Raw genomic sequence first — 19,729 nt, 5'->3', positions numbered from 1 at the left:
AAACTACTAATTGAACTGAAATGTCAGGGAGATTAATTGCTCTGCAGGAAGCTATGATTTCATATAAAAACCAATACAGTCAAACATAGAGGAAGCTTACTGCTTCCTGGAACCTCTTGAAATAAAAACAAGAGACACAGCAACCAAAGGGCATAAGGCCTCATCCAAAATCAGATTAAGTCAATGGGATTCTTCCTCTGATCCACTGGTATCTGCATCAGCCAGAGTATGCAGTTTCAGATACATTTCATACCATTTCTTTGTATCCCAGTAGGTTATGTCCCTAGGATGCAGCTGATGACTCATTAAACCCAACAATGGAAAGCATCATAACCAACCTTCTATCCATCCTTCTCTACCACTGTAAGATGGACGCTGCTATCAGAGGACACAGTCCTTATTTTATCATTAGATATGTTATGTATTGTTAAAGACAGTGTCAGCTTTCCCCTGCCCTGTGTTTGCTATGTCTCAATCCTGGTCAGGAAAACACTAGTTCAGGAGAAAATATTTTATGCTTTTTTGCAGGTAGTTTGTGTTTGCCTTGGGCTTCCAGCAAAGAAATTAACTTCTAACAATACCTCTAACTTGCTTATACAAAACTAGTTTCAGGACCAACAGCTGCCTTAGTTTTGCTTCTTTCACAGTCATGTTTTCCTCAATAATTTGAAAAAAATGGGAGGAAATTAGAAAAATGTGCCAGATGACTATAATTTGTGTCACTGAGATTTTTTTTTATAGTTCAACAGCTCAAAAGCAATTTCTGTTTTTTAGACTCAGAAGACAAACCCTGCCATCCTTAAGATATAATAGCAGCTGCCCCAGCACCTCTATTCATATTTGTAGTCAACTACCAGCTCTGGTTACTTACCCACTCTGTTTGCTCCTGACAACATAAAGGAAAAAGAAGAGACAACACAGTAATTATGACAAATAATTCAGCTGAAATGGCAACTAGAAAAAAACCACAGCAGTAAGATGATTGCATTTACTTTTGAAGGAAATGCATGAACTTGGATCAAACTGCCAAGCCTCAGCTGCACAAAAAGGGAGCTGAATCTCCCAATTTAACAGAGAGCTCTCTCCAGACAGTGCCTGCAATTCTGAATGCTAAAAATAGTCCCTATGATTACCAAACTAGAGGCACCAAATGCTGCAAAAATAGCATATTTGATCCAGTAAGCGCACGATAAGTAGAAAGGACACATTTTGCACAGTATCCTTGCTGCCTTTATCAGGTAATTCAGATGCAGCAACACCTAACATTTCTACACCGAATCGAAATGCTAAACCTTAAAGTTTTAAGCCAGACAGAAAATAAAGAGACGAAAATGTAGTTCCCAGGCAAGAAGAAATGGGAGAACACTAAATCAGAGCAACAGAATTGAAGTCAGATAGGTTGGAGCAACTCAAACCATTCTGAGTTCTGTCATAGCATAATTGTTTTCCTATACATTTTCACTTGGGCATGATTTCTGGTCCTTAGAGCAAACCTAAGGCACTGAAAACACGTAGCATCAAGATAGTATCTTCCTTTGTAAATTCTGTAAAGTACATACAGCATATGCTGCCTGGGGAATTATTAGAAAGTTTAACTTTTTAGTCACATCAGCAGATCCTGTGCTTTGTTTTCTTACCCATTCATTACATAGGAAAGCCTGATCCATCAACCTTTGCTCTTCCAGTAGTCCACATTACGAAAGTTAAAGAATCTCACATCATTTAAGCTGCTGTTTAGCCACCCCAAAGCTAGTTGTTTATATAACAAACTATCTTACATAGTCCTCATTTCTGCAACATAAAGAAAAACTGAATGTCTATGGTCTGCTATGACCTTAATTTCACTGGCACTGCATTCCTCAGAAGTCATCTTTACATCTCAGCTGGTATTTCACAGAGAGTGTGGAAAAACACTCAATATACCAAAGAGACTGCTCACAATGTGGTCAATATTTTCGTCTTCTCCTAATTTTCTGTTGCCATCAAGGCCACATGTATTAAAAACTGATGGGGATATCACAAACTCCTTTACCAGACAGTCAGTATCAGAATTTGCTCTAGGAAGACTATTGTGATTTAAGGCAAAGATCTGGCAGCTAAAACCACAAACAAGGAACAAGCCATCTAAACCAAAAGGCTCTCACAAAAAACACTTACATGTTTGTGTAGGCACAGTTAACCATGCACTTTTAAATCGGAAAAGAATTCAAAAGAATGTTTTAGTTAAAAAATGAAAGTGCATTTTCACTGTTTTATCAACTTTTCAATGAGAAAAGAAATATATTTTAGGGTACCTCCAAGACAAATGGCATTTTAACTGGAAGGAAGATGTTCTTTACAAAAAAATACCACTGTTATTAACATATTAGCACCGGATTTTCATCTTTTGAAAACACAATCATGCAGGCATTTTGATGTCTGAATCAGAACCTATTCGTAAAATTTTCACCTCTCTGGTCTCTTTTTTCTTTAATCTCACTTTTTCAAAGTTACAGTTTAAGACACACACTCACACAGTATGAAGTCCTGCTGTGACCTCTACTGCCCAAGTAACTGCAATTCCGGTACCACGAGCCACAATTAGGCCTAAATGGAAAGAGTTCTGCCGGGGGTGTGTGCAGGACAAAAAGAGGGAAGATCCATTCCTGCTAAGCCATTAGTTTCAAAAGCTTGCTGGAATGAAAGGAATGTGTAGCTCTTCAGTTTCATCGGAAAAAAACTAAATCAAAAAGGAAAGGATTTTCTGCGACAAAATCCAGAAAAATCAACAACCAAAGATGAATTTAGGAAAGGTACAGCACCACAGTAACTCTTCAACCTGAGTAAAGCTCTGCTAGTGCATACAAGGAAAAAAAAAAAGTAACAAACCCTTCTTCACTGCTCTGCGTGGTTTGCCCTCGTTTGCAGTTGATGGTCTTGCAGTTTCCTCTCCGGTTTCTCTCCCGCTGGATTGTTCACTGGCTGTGGAGTCAGCATCTGATGGCGAAATTCTGCCACAAACAAAACAATATTTGCAAGTTTGCAAAGGGGTACAATTCTCCCACTCAAAGAATCCTGCACTAAAATATCCTGTGAAGACTACTAAACTTTTCCTCTGTTTTTAAGTAAATTCTTAATACATTATCATAGCCAGATATTCATTGCCATGATGTTACTGTCACTGCGTGTGAAAACTGACTGCAACAGGATTCACATGTGACAATATTATTATGTAATCTTTCCTTTAAAATACACTACAAGAAAAAACCTCTGCATTCATAAGTAACAGTGTATTTTTCAGACGGAAGATAATTATATTAGGAATAAAAATCTCATATAGGTAACCAGTGTAACATTCAGCCTTGCTAACTTGGTGTTGTCTTGCCAACAATACAAGACCATATGAGTATTTTCCTGACTAGTCAAATGTATGGCCATTCAAAAATGCTTCTTTTATGCATTTATCCCATGCAGTCATGAGATTCTTCAAAAGCATTTTTTACCTAAAAATTACAATCTCAGTGTTCATAGCTTTTGTGGGAGATACAGAAAAATAAAAAAATACTTCAACTGTAAAATTATTCAGATAGCAGTATAAAAATAAAAAAAATATAGGGCACACACTACTGCCTAGCTGACACCAAAGCCTGTCTTTTCATATGGGATCAGCCTTTGTGACAGTGTCTCTAGTGACCATTTTGTCTTATGAACATTCATATTCTATTCTGGCAGGGAGTTAATCACTGAAAGTGTACACATGTCTGTGCATTAACTTCATTAGTGCAGGATTTGCTTGGGCTAGATGGATATCTGAAATAGTTACTGAGGCTCTTGGCTAAACATCAACCTGCCTAGAGCCCACAGACTAAGATAACTATATCCAGCCTGACAAGTCCATTGCAAGTTAAATCTACTCCTTGCAGCAGGCAATGCTCCAGCTCCAAACTGACTTTCTTATTTTTCCTCACAGAACAATGCACTGATCTGCAGGATCACAATACTAATGTCAAATTCCAATTAAAAAAAAATTGCAGGGAAAAGAGGATAAATGGTCCTCAGTGAGCTTACAGACCTGCATCATTGCATCGTTTTCTAAGGTGGAAGGTGTGCAGAGCTATCATCTCCATCACCTTTGTCTTGGTTCAGCAGAGTATAAGGCTGGAGTTCTTCTTTCCAGACTTCCCACCAACTTTGTTTCACCTCATTGTGCTTTGCATTCCTTCATACTCTTTCCTCAGTCTATCTAAATGATCATTAAGTTACAGGAACATAAATAGTGCTGAATCAACATCAGTCATTCCTTAAAAGTGCTGAGGAATATGCAGTTGTATCCTCTCAAGCCAAAACAATGGGTCCATTTCTCAGCTGGAGCCCAGAGATGCTGTGTTTTCTGAACTCAGCTGCTCTTGTTTGTTGTTTTTCACAGATACAGAACATGTACTCACATCACCACTACATTTCCTGGCATGCAACATACAATCCTGAATTGCACTGTGATGAATTGAGTTCTGTATTTCCTCACAGAAATACAGCAAATACAGCAACCAGCTAAACCCAACATAACACAGTATGATATCATTTCATATTTCAACTTCTGCCTCGGGGAATAAATGTTTTAAATCACAAGTTGACATGGGCATGTCAGCATGGTAGGGAGATGACGGTAACATCTCCATAGTTAAGCCTAAAGGAAGATTTGTTCTTAAGGGAGTAGGAGGGAGAAGAGGGAAATTCTCTTTTGAACTACAGGTTAGTCACTCATCTCTGTGCCTAGCAAAACCATGGAGCACTCCCTCCTGGAAACTATGCTAAGGCATATGAAAAATGAGGGACTTGGTGACAGCCAATGTGGCTTCACTAAGAGCAAATCATGTGTGACACATTCTGAGACCTTCTACAATGGGGTCATGGCATTGATGGATAAGGGCAGAACAACTGACATCTACCTGGACCTGTGCAAAGCATTTGATACTGTCCCATGTGACATCCTTGTCCCTAAACTCAAGATACGTGGATGTGACAAACAGAAAATTTGATGAGTAAGAAATTGACTGGATGGTCACACTCAGAGTTGTGGTCAATGGCTCAATGTCCAAGTGGAGAGCAGTGACAAGTGGCACTCCTCAGGGGTCGATACTGTGGTGCTGTGTAACATCTTTGTCGGCAATACAGACAGTGGGATCAAGTACACCCTCAGCAAGTTCTCTAACGGCACCAAGCTCTGTGGTGTGGTCAACACACTGGAGGGAAGGGATGCCATCCAGAGGGACCCTGACAGGCTTGAGAAGTGGGGACATGTGAAACTCATTAAGTTCAACAAGGCCAAGTGCAAGGTCCTGCACCTGGTTCAGGGCAATCCCAAGCAAAAACACAGGCTGAGAGGAGAATGGGTTGAGAGCAGCCCTGAGGAAAAGAACTTGGGGCTATTGGTGGATGAGAAGCTCAATATGAGCCAGGCATGTGCACTTGCAGCCTAGAGAGCCAAATGTATCCTGGGCTGCATTAAAAGCAGGTTGATGGAGGGGATTCTGCCCCTCTACTCCACTCTCGTGAGACTCCACCTGGAGTACTGCATCCAGCTCTAGGGCCCAATATCAGGACGACATGGACCTGTTGGAGTGAGTCCAGAGGACAGTCATGAAGATGATCAGAGGGATGGAGCATCTCTGCTATGAGGAAAGGTTTAAAGAGTTACAGCTGCTGAGCCTGGAGTAGGGAAGGCTCCTGGGAGACCTTATCACAGCCTTCCAAGACCTGAAGGAAGCCTACAAGAGAGCTGGAGAGGGACTTTTTAAAGGGCATGAAGTGACAGGACAAGGGGGAATGGCTTTAAACAGAAATAGGGTAGTTTTAGACTAGATATTAGAAAGAAATTCTTTATTGTGGGGGTGGTGAGACATGGAACAGGTTGCCTAGAGAAGCTGTGGATGCCACATCTCTGGAAGTGTTTAAGTCCAGGTTGGATGGGGCTCTGACCAACCTGGTCTAGTGAAGGGTATCCCTGCTTGTGGCACAGGGGTTGGAACAAGATGATCTTTAAGGTTCCTTCCAACCCAAACCATTCTATGATTTGACACTTAATTAGATGCTATTAAAAAAAATAAATATCTTTATTCCAAATTTGATCAATGATTCACTATTATTTTCAGGGGAATCATTAAAATGTTGGCTTCTGAAATTTGTCCTGCTTAATTCTCTGAATTATTCTAGATGAAATATAGTAACAACCTCAAATTTAAACTTATATCTTATGCTGATGTGCATATAAATATGGATACCTTCCCTTTCCCCAGGTATCATCTCTGTCTTAGGCCACTATTGAACTTTTTAGAAGAAACACAGAAACACTCATCCTTCTGATTTATATTACTTTGTTTTAATTTATGCAAGCTACACCAAAACGAGTTAGCTCGTTTTTCTTCTATTATTTTCCAATTTTGCCCACCTTCCACTGTACTACCGGTAGTCTACTACTTACAAGGCCTATAGGGAGTTAGGAAGACAGGCTTAGCACCTGGAAGCGGGGAATGAAGCCCACATGGGGAAGATGAAGTAAGGATCTTAAGACAACTGGGGCTTTAAAGAAAGCACAGAAGGCTGAACAGAGGAGCAAGCTGTGTCAGAGACCTACAGCTCAGTTAGAATCACCATTAGTTTCTTTCTAAACTCATTCAACTCTGCCTTTATTGATTGCTCTTTTTTTCTCCCACCATGCAGCATCATGTAGGTATAAGCACAGGGGATGCAGAGCTGGAGACAGAGGAGTGCACATATGAGAGTGAAGGAGAAGAAGAAGAATTACTGGAAAGTGGAGCACAGAGGAGCTCATCTCCTTAGAGTTCCATTTTTTCCCTCAGCTTTTACCTTCCCACTTCTCTCTTAGTAGGCTAGAGATCACATCAAAGAGATTGCACTGGAAAACATACACTTAATGTTTCTAGTAAAGCAATAACTTGACTCCAGTCAACTCAGCAGTGTCTTAAATACTGCTCTTAGCTGGGTACGTTCCCTTTAAGAGAAAAATGAACACTAAATTCTCACAATCTTGTACGAATGAGTAGTGAGGTATAACTGACAGCTCACTAGAAAACACGAAGTTTTAGAGCTCTGGAACAGTTATTTCCACTGAAATTGCCCTAAAAATACTATAATCACTAGCCATTAATAAACTGTTGTTTACTACAATTTGTTTTATGTCTGTGAACTGACCTCCCTCTGTGTCGAACAGTCTTTGAAGGCTTTGTGGAAGTCTTGGATTTGGGGCTGGGCACATCTCCATTTTCAGATGGGGTAGTATCCTTAATAGGTCCTGGTAAAGGAGCTGGGTCATGGATAATCAGGACATCATCTTTATTGTGCTGGCCCAGATGCTGCTTAGCAAAATCAAAGCCTTTCACACTGGGGGCTTGTAGCTGTGAGAAAAGAACAAAGACAAAAGACAGGAACCATGAGTGACAATGAGTACAAAGGCTTTGGCTCAGATCTACAAACAATGGCCACTAGGAGGATGGTTAGGCTATGGTAGTCTCAGGAATGAACATGAGAGCTGCAGGGAAAAGAAAAACTCTCCACAATTCTGTCATCTTACATATGATACGCAGTTTAAAACTCCAAATCAGTAAACCAAATTAAAAAATAGCCTTCTGATGCTGCTAGATTTTTTTTGGCAGCTATTTCTTCAGATTTCATCGCTGTGTGAGAAGCTTTTCTGTGTACTTGTAAGTGCAAAGCACAGTACACCTGTGTACTGACTGAAACAGTTGCCACTGCCAGGTCATCTTTTCCTTTCTTCCAGTCAAGAAAGATTTTAAATTATTTGAATAATGTCACTGTTGATCTTTCTCATTTTGAGCTCCCCAAATCTGCAGAAGTCTGGGAGTGCTTGTACAAACACTTAGTTCATCTGATGAAAGATTAACATTCTGCAGATCTGAGTTATACAGCAGCCCGGTAATCACTTTTTCAGTCAGCATGGATTCCTCCAGGACAGAACTGAAAACCTAGCTCTTAGGAATTTCACACTGAATAGACAGAAAAATATACAAAAAACTTTGGAATTCAGAGAAATTATCCCAGAGATCTTATTGAGGGATTACGGATTCAAGGCACATCTTGCTTGAGAAAGACACAGACTTGGGCCTTCTATTTTCTTAACTGTATTTATAAAAAAAGCTAATCTCACCTTGTCAATTACTTGACTCAGACTTAATTTAACCAAGACTCCAAGTTTGAAGCGCTCTGCTGATTTTTGGGGGCTTTGGAGTAGTTAGAAATTCTGAAGAACTAATTAAGAGAAAGTTTTTCTTCAAATCCCACTCAATTTTACACAGTTCGAAAGTAGAAAGAAACGCTGACAACTCGAGTTTTCAAAGTGCATGCAGGCATCCCCACTGCACACCACACGTACAAACCCCTGGGTGTGTGTTCCTAGAGCTGATTTCCTGCAAAGTGAAGCATGTGCTGGAGTGTGTGTATGGGTGCGTCGGGTTCCAGATGTTTAAATGAACCCCCTTTCATAAAGCTTGGCATGCCAACATAACTAACTGCAAACAGACTTGTCTGATATCATGCCAAAGATAAGCTCGCCTAAGGAATATTCTGAAACAATCTCTTCAAAATATTTTCTCAGTAAGCAAACATCTTCCAAATGGTTCTTAGAAAGGGTGCTGCAGTCGAGCAAACCGTATTTAAACCAGTAGATGGCAATAAAAGCTCTTCTGAAAAATCCAGCGGTGCTCTGAATGGGTGAGGGTTTGGAGTTCATTTCTCACAAAATGAGTAAGCTTATTATTTGAACAGATCTGGATGTCTTCCACTATACTCCATTTGTCTTGGGCTTTACAAAAGTCCCTTGAATTCAGCATTATGGGCGATTCAGTTATTGAATTTATGTAAATGACTGCAACCACTGATTCAAAAAGGCACTGTGGAGCTTCAGCAGGTGAAGGGGTAACCGTGTCTCCATTTTTTGTCATTGCCACCTCGTGAAGCCTTTCTAAAATTTCCCCCCCCTTCAGACATTAAACATTTGTCTTCAGGATCTTGCTTACTTAAAAAAAAAGCCTCCAAAAAACACCACCCCCCCAAAATACTTCTGAGGAACAACTTTTCACTTCCTCTGTGAATTATCATGCCAGCTTGCAACACTCTGATTACTGAAACTTCTCTTGGTTATCCCACCTCCTCTGTTTGACCCCATCTGTTTTTATGTTATGTCTATTCTCTTTGAAGATATTCCTGGGTGTGACACTCTTCCTTTGAATCCTTTAGTGGCTTCCCTTCTTCTAACTCTTTTACACTCCCTCCTCCCCGTCCACACAGCCCTGCTGCCGATCCCTGATGACCACTTCCTCTATTTTACTACATTCCTCTCTGTTGCCTCCAGCCCCCTTAGCTCCAAAGATGATGAGAGTCTTCACCATGTGCTGGGCACAATTCTTCCACAGAAAATTTTGGTGGTGCTCTAGCCTTTCCTAAGCACCCGCAACTTGACCTGCAAAGTTACTACTACTTTTTGAATAGTGTGATGGGTGGGGTGGGCAAGGACAACTGAAGAGACAAACATGGTAGTAATATTGGAATTACTAGTATGGTTTTACTAAGATTGCTGCATGTCTGAAGCATGCATTTCAAGCTACTCCAGCATATTGAGTTTGTAAACATGTTGGGGAATAAAGCAACATACAAAAATAAAAACTTTTAATCTTTTAACTTTAAATAGTCTTATTCCTAGCTGCAGTCTAGCACAACCTTTCATGTAAGCACAGTTACGGGAACAGATATTTATGTGTACATGTACATACACCACAGCATATGTATGCACAAATGTTTATCTGCAGACAGACCACACAGAAGCTGAATTAAAAGGCTGATAGTATTGCAAAGACTGACACTCACACTGTAAGAAATGGCAGTTAAGATTGTCTGAACAATCACAACTGGATCCTCTCACACACAGGCATTGCAAGAGTCTTGAGTTTCGAAATCATAAATTCAGTTCTTCCACAGGAACCCTCTTGCTCTCTCCCACCCTGCTGCATCCTTGGCATAGACTGAGCCTTCTGCTATTAGTTGAAGTTTGGCAGAATGTATGAATGTTATTTGCAGAACCAGGATATCGACCTCCTTTCATGCAGAAGCTGGCAAACACATAGTGAAAGGAGGAGGGGATGCAGGATGAGAAAGGATGTATTCTTTCCTGCACCTTTGCAGCTAGGATGGCTGAGACTTTGCCAGTGGGTTTTATGGACACTTGCTGGCAACAGAGGACTTGCCAGTCTCAGTTATTACCACCCCAGGCACGAAGTTGCAGCCCAGTAAACTCTTCATCTAGTCTTACTCTTCCTTGCCAGGCAGAACCATTCTCTCTACCCCACTCTTCTGCCTCTCCCTCCCTCTGCCTGCCAGCTGCCCAGTCCAGGTTACAGCATCCAAGAACCTTAGGCTCAATGCTTCTTATGCTTTGAATACAATCTCTGTGTACAGCAACAGAGAAAAAACCCTCTCAGGTTTTGGTACAGCTCTACAGACCTTATATGCACAGAACAGGTGTAATCCTAAGAGAATTTAACTGGTAAGTCTCTAATAAGTCTCTGTCAACCCCATGTAAACAATCTCCTAAAGGTTTAAAACTGAAGTCAGAAATGGGCAGCTCCCCACAGAATCAGCAAAAGAATTTCCCTCACACAAAACAACCTTCTTTCCTTCCCCATCCTGCACCCCCTAAGGCTGAGAATATGCACTAGAGCTTCTCCAAGACAACTTTTAAAATCTGGACAGAGCACTTATTTTCTTTTAACCTTGTTCTTCTCTGAAAACCAAACTCTTTTTATCATCTTAAATAAAAAGTTTCAGTATGAAACTGATCCTTGAATGGAAAAATTTGGTCTGAATGATTCAAGTCTTACAGAGTTCTGTACAACCACATAACAACGTTTCTAGGTATTTCCTGCTGAAAAAATGTAAGTTGGCACTACCAACTCCAGACAATATAAGAACAGTATGAGAGACTGTATGCACGTACGTAGATACGTGTTTGAGCACGTGAATGAAAAAACGTGATAGAAAAATGTGACAATACACACATATAAAACATTATACATGACTAAATATGAAAAAAATGGTACCCAACAAAAAAAACCTGATAAAATCACTTATCAAAAATAATATCTATGATTTGAAAAATAGAAATACTAATAGGATTACTACTGCAGAAACAATGCTGACAGACTCTCGCCTTGTTTTCTTAAAGAAACAATCTACACTTCTGATACCTCTCCCCATAGACCATGGCAACATTATGACTTTTAACTGAGAACTGATACTAGCCAAAATCCACATTTTCAGTGAAAAGTGTCTGAAGAACACTGAAACACAACTCTGCTTACTGCAAGACTAGACGGTCAGATCACCGAGACTCAGTGAAATGAACAGTGTTATTACAGACTGAAGATGTTTACTACATTTTTCTTATAAATTTTGTGTGCCACCTGCTGCATTCTTTCTTTTCTTTATATAAAGTTATGTAAGTGTAACAGATTGTATTACCTCTGCTCATCTTGGGACCGGTAGTCAGAATACCATGTGTGGATCAGTCATCTAGTGCTCATAAATTAATCACCACCAAGAAAAGAATGCAGTGTCTTTTTAAGAGCACAAGTTGTACTGATACTGTTACCTGCTCTGGTGATGAAAATGAGCATCTTTTCATCAGCCCCAAGTGCCTTTACCCAAGACTACACAAAACCAGTCTTGGCAAAGATTCCTTGTTGTAAATGTAAGTTGTTAGAGGTTTTCATTTATCTTTATATATTTGTGAAAGGGAAAAGATAAACTACGCTGAAATTTACCACCAAAATGAACATATTTAAATTAGTGCATTCATAAGGAATTATGTTATTATACAAATGCAGAACCTGCGAAATCTAGAAGGAAGATGATTTCAAATTGGTAAGGCAAGACAGTGTTTTAATTCTATTGTTACATACTGAATGAAAAAAGAAACCCAACAACCAAATTTTTGAAGCTCAATTCACAGAGAAGTCAAATAATTTTTGTAGAAGCCTACAAAATCTGTGTGCCTCGGTCAAGACTTATTCTATAAAAGCAAATAATAATTTTAGTGCTGTTCAAGTCACAGAAATGCAAAATGGTTGCCAATATATTGTTTTGCTAGATGCAGAGACACACCAGGAATGTCAACAGCCTGTTTTCTCAAGAAAGCAAATACTGCATACACAGGTCAGTGAATAATTTCAGCAGAAAGCAGAAGGGAAGAAATAGACTTACTGAATATTATCCCTGTAGTTCCTGCAAGCAGCATTTGAATTTGGACATAATATGAAGAATAATGTATTAAGACAATTTTCTATTGACTTTATACCATGATCTTGCCCTGTTCCTTGTAGACCCAGATGCATCGAGCAGAGGCTGCTAAAATAGATTTCTTAGGAAACAAAGGAGCTAAGCATGTACTTTAGTGTTGGCACATAACCCATGAACAGGATAGGAATCCCTGTAAGTCCTGCTGACTTATGACCTCAGTATCATACTAGGACATGGAATGTTACAGGATGAAGCTTTACAGAAAAAAAAAATGTTTTCAAGTTTACTAGCTTAAACACAGCAAGACAATGAAAATCACTGTTCTTAAAATTAACGTGGGTTGAAAATGTCAGTGTGATTTAGGACAGTTTAAACCTATTTAACATTGCCAACTGTGCTCACACCACCAAACCCTTCTCCATCTTCCCAGGGCACCATAGCATGGGGTAGTGCGAATTCACTGCATTACTCTCATGATGCATCAGAAAGTACAATTATTTGCAGCTGCTTGTGTGTTTGGTAGCATCCTCTTAACTCTTTTTTTCACCAGGTGTCTATCGATCTCATCCAAGAAGTCACCTACATCTTCCTCCCACAAGCATCATTCATCCCTATTGTTTGCAGCCACTGGTCCATGAGATATTTAAAATACCTACCAATAAATAAGAATTTAGAAGTATTCAGGCATGTTCACCTTTCACAGTCTCCTTTTCCTATTCAGCTTTATTCTTCTATTATTGTTCCTACATATCCTTCCTTATGCACCTAAGTATAACCTCTGTATCTTTGTTTGCATCACTTTCCTTCAACAGAAAACCCTTTGTGATAACAGCCAGGGACTGCCTGTAAAGTATGCATAAAAATTATACATGTGATTCAGTAACAATAATGCATATCTGAATTAAATACTCAAAAACCTTTTTTTCATGGAAAAAGCATATTAGAAGATCACACAGGTGAATTGCAACTCCATAGCCACCCCCAAAACACTAGAAAAAAAGACCCAGTTGTAGATCTCAAGGTCTTTTCGTGCACTGTCTCTTTTGTGAAATGGGATACGATGTAACCCATTTGTGCCATAAGCACAAACTCTTTCCTAGCATACTAAAAAACCTCCACTAAGTACCACTGACAAATGTGCAGAGGGGTCCTTTCACTGCTGCTGGTTTAGGAGAAACTTCTAAGGACCAAACCCAAAAAAGTCTCTAATTTAAACATCTTCACTTGATAATGGTGTATGTATGTAAAAAGAAGTGCATGTGCAATGGCAGGTCACTGCGCTATGCCTTAGGTGGGACACCATCACCCTGCCATGACAGCAGTTACAACCTGTGCCCTCTATGACAAGCCCCATCTCAAATAGAAGCAGGATTTTGAGTTCTGAGAGCTAAAAAAGAGGTTGCATGTACAAAATACTGCCCATTTTCTTAGCTTGGACCAATTACCTCTTATACAAACTATGTCTCACAATTTGTCATCACAACAGCACTTCAGTCAACCGTCACCACTTCTGGGAACAGGTAAAGCAGTTGAGCAAACATGTCCTTGTGGAGAAGGAATATGCTTATAGTTTCTCAGGTTTCTCCCATCAAGTTGGGAAAAAGTAGCACATTGTATAGACAGCACTGGCATGGAAAACCAGAATAAGCTCGTGTACAGCCTCTGGTCCTCCTTCCCTCCTTGGAAAAGGTAAAACTGTGTGTTTGTGCTTACCACCAAACAAATAGTAACTAAAGCAGGAATCCCACAAAAAATACCACCTGAGGAATTTTGCTGCTGGAGTAGGATTAAAAACAAATAAAGAAACTCCCAAACTTACAAAACTTTATAAAGCCTGAAATTCTCAAGACACCTGTTCTTCTTAAGACAGATTCTTCTCACGGATTTTCATCATTCCTCTTCTTCTCCTTTGTGCATTTCTTCCTGCCACACTAATATTACCATGACAGCTCAGTAAATTTCACAAAATACAAGAGGGATCATGTTGTTGAAAGCCCATAACTCCAAGTACATATATGCCCACAGGCTGCTGAGATAACTGCTCTAACAGGCAGAATTTTGTTTCTGAATCACACACAGTTTTAGCTTTCCTTCTCAGACAGAAATGCCGCCGGGCAGATACTATCTTAATCACGGTTTGGTGAGGTTCCTCTGCACACTAGTTGGAAGGAAGTGTCAGGATTAAGTTAGAAAAAGATTGGCAACTTTACAGGATAGACAGGTCACTGCTGTGCCTCAGTTTCACCAGTCTTTTGTCCATAAGTTATGTTAAACAATTACTCCTCTAAGGCTATGTATGCAACTCCAACCCCAACTGCAACCTCTAAGAAAGGTAGCACAACACATGAAAAAAGTATAAATTAAGGGAGTTCTTTTCTAAACTTGTGAAGCAAAAGAATGAATTCATAACATGGTTCTCACCATCTGCACAGAGCATATTTACAACAGTCCAGAAACACATCCTCTCTGCAAATAATGAGAGAAGTGCTAACAGACTTCTAAGATAGAACATAGGTCAGCAATTTTCATTTATTTTTTTGTGCTGGTATTTTGTTGAGCTCAATGACTCAAACACATTTATATACCTAGAAAGGGTTTAATGTACACAGAAAGAAAGTACATTCACATATTCTGCAGAAATATTTTGCTTACTGAAATGAAACTGCAAGTGAGGAGCAACATTAAAACCTTAGGCAACAATGATTTAATGTTGGTGCATTTCCTTGTTCCCAAACCAGCTAAATTCTACAGCAGACTTACTCTTACCATCTTTTATTACAAGAAACAGAATTTATTTCCCCAGTATTAATTTTGTCTCAGAGGTTAATTATGTTTGGGATGGTATAATGCTCATCCGTATCTTGAAAATGGATTATTTTTGTTTAACTCCTTTTCAAAAGTAACCAGTATATAAATGTCACTCTATAAACCCACGGGTCACTTACATTTTCAATAGCCTATTCAGTTCTACTCTTCCCCTCTCAAAAGCGATGAAAAAGAATTAGAAAATGTTCAGATTTTTCAAAGGTTCAAAGGGCAGTTCAAAAGAAGGGACAAGAAAACCAGGACTCAGGAATCAGCTGTTCACTGTCCCCTCCAATGCAAGGACTAGGGGCCATCACAGAAAACAAAGAGGTGGCAAGATAAAAGCAAGATGAAACAAGATGACATGGTTCTTCCTGTAACATGCTGTGGAAATCCCTGTCAGCAACTCAGATGGGTTTAGAAGGACCAAACAAGTTCATGGAAAAGAAATCTACTGAGGATTGCTAAATATCATCACTGCTAGAGAAAATTCTCAAGACACAAATAACTGAAGGCTGAAGAGTTACTCAAGGCAAGGCATCATGTGTACTTGCCCTGTCTTTCTCCCCTTCTAAATGCTTTTTCTTTTGGCATCTGGGCTAGCTGGCCCTTTGGTCTGATCTCGAGACAGATACTCAAATGTTTGTAAAAAGGCAGATGGAGACATTTTACTTTTTATACCTATTGGCATAAGCAGTATATCTAAGTGTGCTATTTTATTTCTGCCATTTGTGAATAGCTAATCCCCCTTGCAGAAGAAGAGTTACTACAAAAGAGCTCTTTCAGAGGAATTGCCACCAGAGAAATGTATTGCTGAGACGTAATTAAGATGTTGAATACCGCATTCCTTGTTAGAATCCAGCTATTGACTCTGATGCAGAACCTGTATGCCATCCCAAAAAAGACAACAGCTTGGAGAGTTAGTCAAGGTTGCTATTAGAAATGAATGATATTTGTTATGCAAACAGTAGGCACACATGAATCTCTTGCATAAACTCATGTCAGTTTTCAAGTAGTTTTTGTAGGATTGGTGTCAGCTGCCTTTCTTAACACGAGTCTCTTTTGACTGGAATTTTTCCGCAATGCAGAGCTGTTGCCTCAACATTATACAGATGAACAAAAGCATTACAGGATGTCAAAACATCACAAGAATTCTTTATATCAGGAGCAGAAGCCTAGTATTTAGCCTCCAGCAGGGCTAGCCTCTGATCCTGGGAACATCCAAGAGATAGTCTACAGAATACACACTAATAAGCAAAACTCTCAATTCAGAGGTGTAAAGTTACACCTGACACATGATATTTCGATATCAGATATTCCTGCTTGGGGGAAAAATATAAAAATCCACACAAGTGCCTCTCAGACTCTTTGCAGAAGGCATGACTCATTACCTGTAACCGTAAGAAGCACATGGAGGGCTGGCTGGCTGTCAGGAGCAGTGTGGATTAGAGCAGACACACAAGGGCTGGTAACGGTCCCCAGGTGATGATGACACATTAGCTGAGGTTTGCTGGCACAGGATGCAAACTGGCAGCCCTCCAGCTCTGGCACTACCTGTGCTACTGCTCAAGGAGAAGGTGTGGTACTGTATGCTTTGTCCAAGGCTTTGTGGGGACCAAGCCACTCCATCTCTCCCACATGTCCCTCCCACACAGGAGGGACACTGAGCCAGAAAGACATGTCCACAGCCTCTAAAAACCATAGTGGCATGCAGAGGGCTCCAGAGAGGAGTGACTTCTGACTGAAGAAGCAGGCATTTTCCCCCTAGAGCTTTAGGATGTGCCCTTGGAAAAACAAGGAACTGAGCAAGCCACTCAAAGCTGGCACTGCAAAGGCAATGACTTCAGCATGCCCAGCATTTACAGAACATCCAAGACCTTCTAAACAATCTGCCAATTAGGTTGTCTATAGGTGTCAAGCTCTTGCCATTAGAGCAGGGAGCCTTTCCCTGAATAACTGTCTATAGCTGAAATTATCTCTTGAGAAGTCCTAGGAAGGGATTTGACATTTTTCTTCAAATGCTTTTACACAGCAGGGAAAGTGAAATCCCTAGTGAACCAGGTTCCATTTTAATTTCTGGATGTCCATAGAGAAAGAAATAATATTGTTGACTATAATATTGTCAATAAAATAACATTATTTCCATTACAGATAACATATAAAATATTTTTTTGCTCCCTGGGGAAGAGGAAAGGAGTTGACAGTGTTTTTATACAAAAACATCAGAGGCCCAGTACAGAGCAAAATGATGGTTTAGGCACTGAAGAAATTTATCCAGTTTTTCCTGAAGAAAAATAACCCATGGCAAAAATTCAGTTGCCCACAAAAGGCACAGCTTCACTGCAGGGAAAAAAGCTCAGGCTGGGACAATGTTGTGGCAGATACAGGTAATGGCACGAGAGAAAATCCTGTTATTTAAAAATGCCACCTGTGCATCTTTTTACTTCTTAAGGCAAAGACATCTTTATCCAGTGCAACAACCCAGCTCACATCAAGGTGAATTTCCAGTAGAATGCTACGGCTTCCAGAACAAGTCATGAATATTTGATGTGCCCTTTAAATATCTTAGTACCATCTCTTTAAAAGAATTATCCTTGCACAGACCAATGAATCTTGCATAGAAATTCACTTCTCTCCCCTGCTTCCCTAACTCCTATTTTAAAACGCATGCAAATAACTTTCATCTAAGCATGTTTTCCCATCTAATCTCCAGAATGAAAAAGGAAACTAATATTTTTCAGGTATTGTTAATCCTGCTTTGACACAGAGGGATGGATTAGCAAATCAGAGTCTCTTCAAGATCCTTTATTTTTTTACTACTTTATGATCAAACCTGGTTTTGCTAGCATCAGTTCCCACAAAGGTTTTATCTCCTATGTATTTATGTTTATATTCACTGAAGCAGCAGACTTCTGAGACTATCAGAAGTAAAATACCCCTTAATATTTTTTGAGTTCAGGCTCCCTCTCTATATTCTTTGCAGACGAGAACATTATGAGCCCTTTTAAGCAGGATCCTTGTGCCATCCTGTCTGCATGACACTAATCCTGTAATGACACTAGAAGGCCAGATGGAGAGAACAGAAACAGTAGAGTGGTACATCCAACCTGCAGAACAGACCTTTGCTGCAAACAGCCTACCCTGCCCATGTCACCACCTTAGAAGAAACATTACCTTTGCTATTATCTGTATTACCTTTGAGAATGACCTGGCCTTGAGAGTGAGGACAAGCAGTACATGTGGATTCAAGCCCAGCTTCAGGGCTGCTATTACACATAAATATCAATGCAATCCTGGGTTCTGCTATGGACTTGTCACCGCAGGATCTCAGTATTTTTTGACAGAGCTGTGTCCACTCAAGTGGGAAATATGCTATTACTGACCAACACAAGTGAGGGACTGTGACCTAAATATTCTAAAGGGACATTCACAGAGCAGATAAGGGGCCAGAGCCAGATAGCTGTACTGGCATGATATGCTAGCCAGCATGACTAAATTGTAGTGTAACACAAATACCTGGTGATCTTTACCTCACTGAGGTGTACCCAAGCAGCCATACCCTCAGAGCACACCCAAAAAGGTACGTAGGGTCTTACTGCCAGCAGATAATAGTACTGGTTTGCTTCATTAGAAGATAGACTGTGAGGCTATGCAGCTTATGACTTACTTATTACGGTAGCCATATGAACACAGAAATCATACCTACTCTGTAAAAATAAATCTTTACATGCAGAAGATTAAAAGTAAAACTTACGCTCTCTGAGCGAATACCAAAATATTTCAGGAAAATGCAGGAGTTTCAAACCCAGAAAGAAACAATTAAATGAAAGGAAGGAAGAAAAAAACCTTATGACTAACAATGACAAACATATGGGGCTACAGAATCCAGGAAAATCTGTAGCATCTTTAAAGCATCTCTCTGAAGAGAAGAAGACAACTTTGTAAGAGTGATTCTAAACAATAATAAAAAGCTGCTGTAAAACTTATGGCTTCCTTATGCAATCTCCATTTACCATATATTTACTGAGGTTCCCTCTCTCGATGTTTCAAGGCACCAGCCTTTTCTTTTCTCAGCAGCATGAAGAAAACCGGCAATTCTCCTCGCCCCATTCCAGGCTTTCAAGTCACAGGTGACATAATTTGCTATCAGCTGCTACTGTGAATTCTAATGGATTATTATGCTGCCCACTGATCTGCTATGTCAAAATGGCTAATTACACACACTGAAGAAAGACTGGTGATACCTCCGGAGATCTACCAGTGCAGCACGATATCCGATTTCAGCTGAACAAGAAAAGTGTCTCAGTTTCTTATCTTACAATCAACACACATTATAGACTGTAGACTTATTATAAGGTTGAAAAGTACTATCTTCTATTTCCAGTATGAATATGCCATACATATGTTAACAAAATACTCTGATATTTAAATATTCCATTTCCATATCTACATTATTTTTTAAAAAATTATTAACGAAAGTCAGAAGAGCTAGCACACTATAAATGCATCTTTATGTTTTTTACCAATGAAATATAGATTCCAAGAGAAAACCCCAGATCTTTAACCTAAATATCTTTCCATTTACAGATGCAGTGGAGGCCTTCAGTACCAAGGTCAAGCT

The 19,729-nt window shown here is 39.7% G+C and overlaps 1 protein-coding gene across 4 annotated transcripts in view; it reads right to left on the bottom strand.

Moving 5' to 3' along the window:
- The window catches only part of KIAA1549 (KIAA1549 ortholog), a 148,999-nt gene that overhangs the window by 25,540 nt on the left and 103,730 nt on the right, over positions 1-19,729 (bottom strand). For all 4 annotated transcript variants that reach the window (XM_027680508.1, XM_027680510.1, XM_027680509.1 and 1 more), the window contains exons 11-12: positions 7,189-7,391; positions 2,869-2,990 (exon numbers count right to left, since the gene is read on the bottom strand). In XM_027680508.1, coding sequence (XP_027536309.1) covers positions 2,869-2,990; positions 7,189-7,391 — 325 coding nt within the window. The remainder of the gene's footprint in view (positions 1-2,868; positions 2,991-7,188; positions 7,392-19,729) is intronic.

This window comes from Neopelma chrysocephalum, unplaced genomic scaffold (assembly GCF_003984885.1).
Source record: "Neopelma chrysocephalum unplaced genomic scaffold, ASM398488v2 Primary Assembly neopelma1_59, whole genome shotgun sequence".
Classification (NCBI taxonomy): Eukaryota; Metazoa; Chordata; class Aves; order Passeriformes; family Pipridae; genus Neopelma; species Neopelma chrysocephalum.
This window is presented reverse-complemented; position numbering and strand designations above follow the sequence as displayed.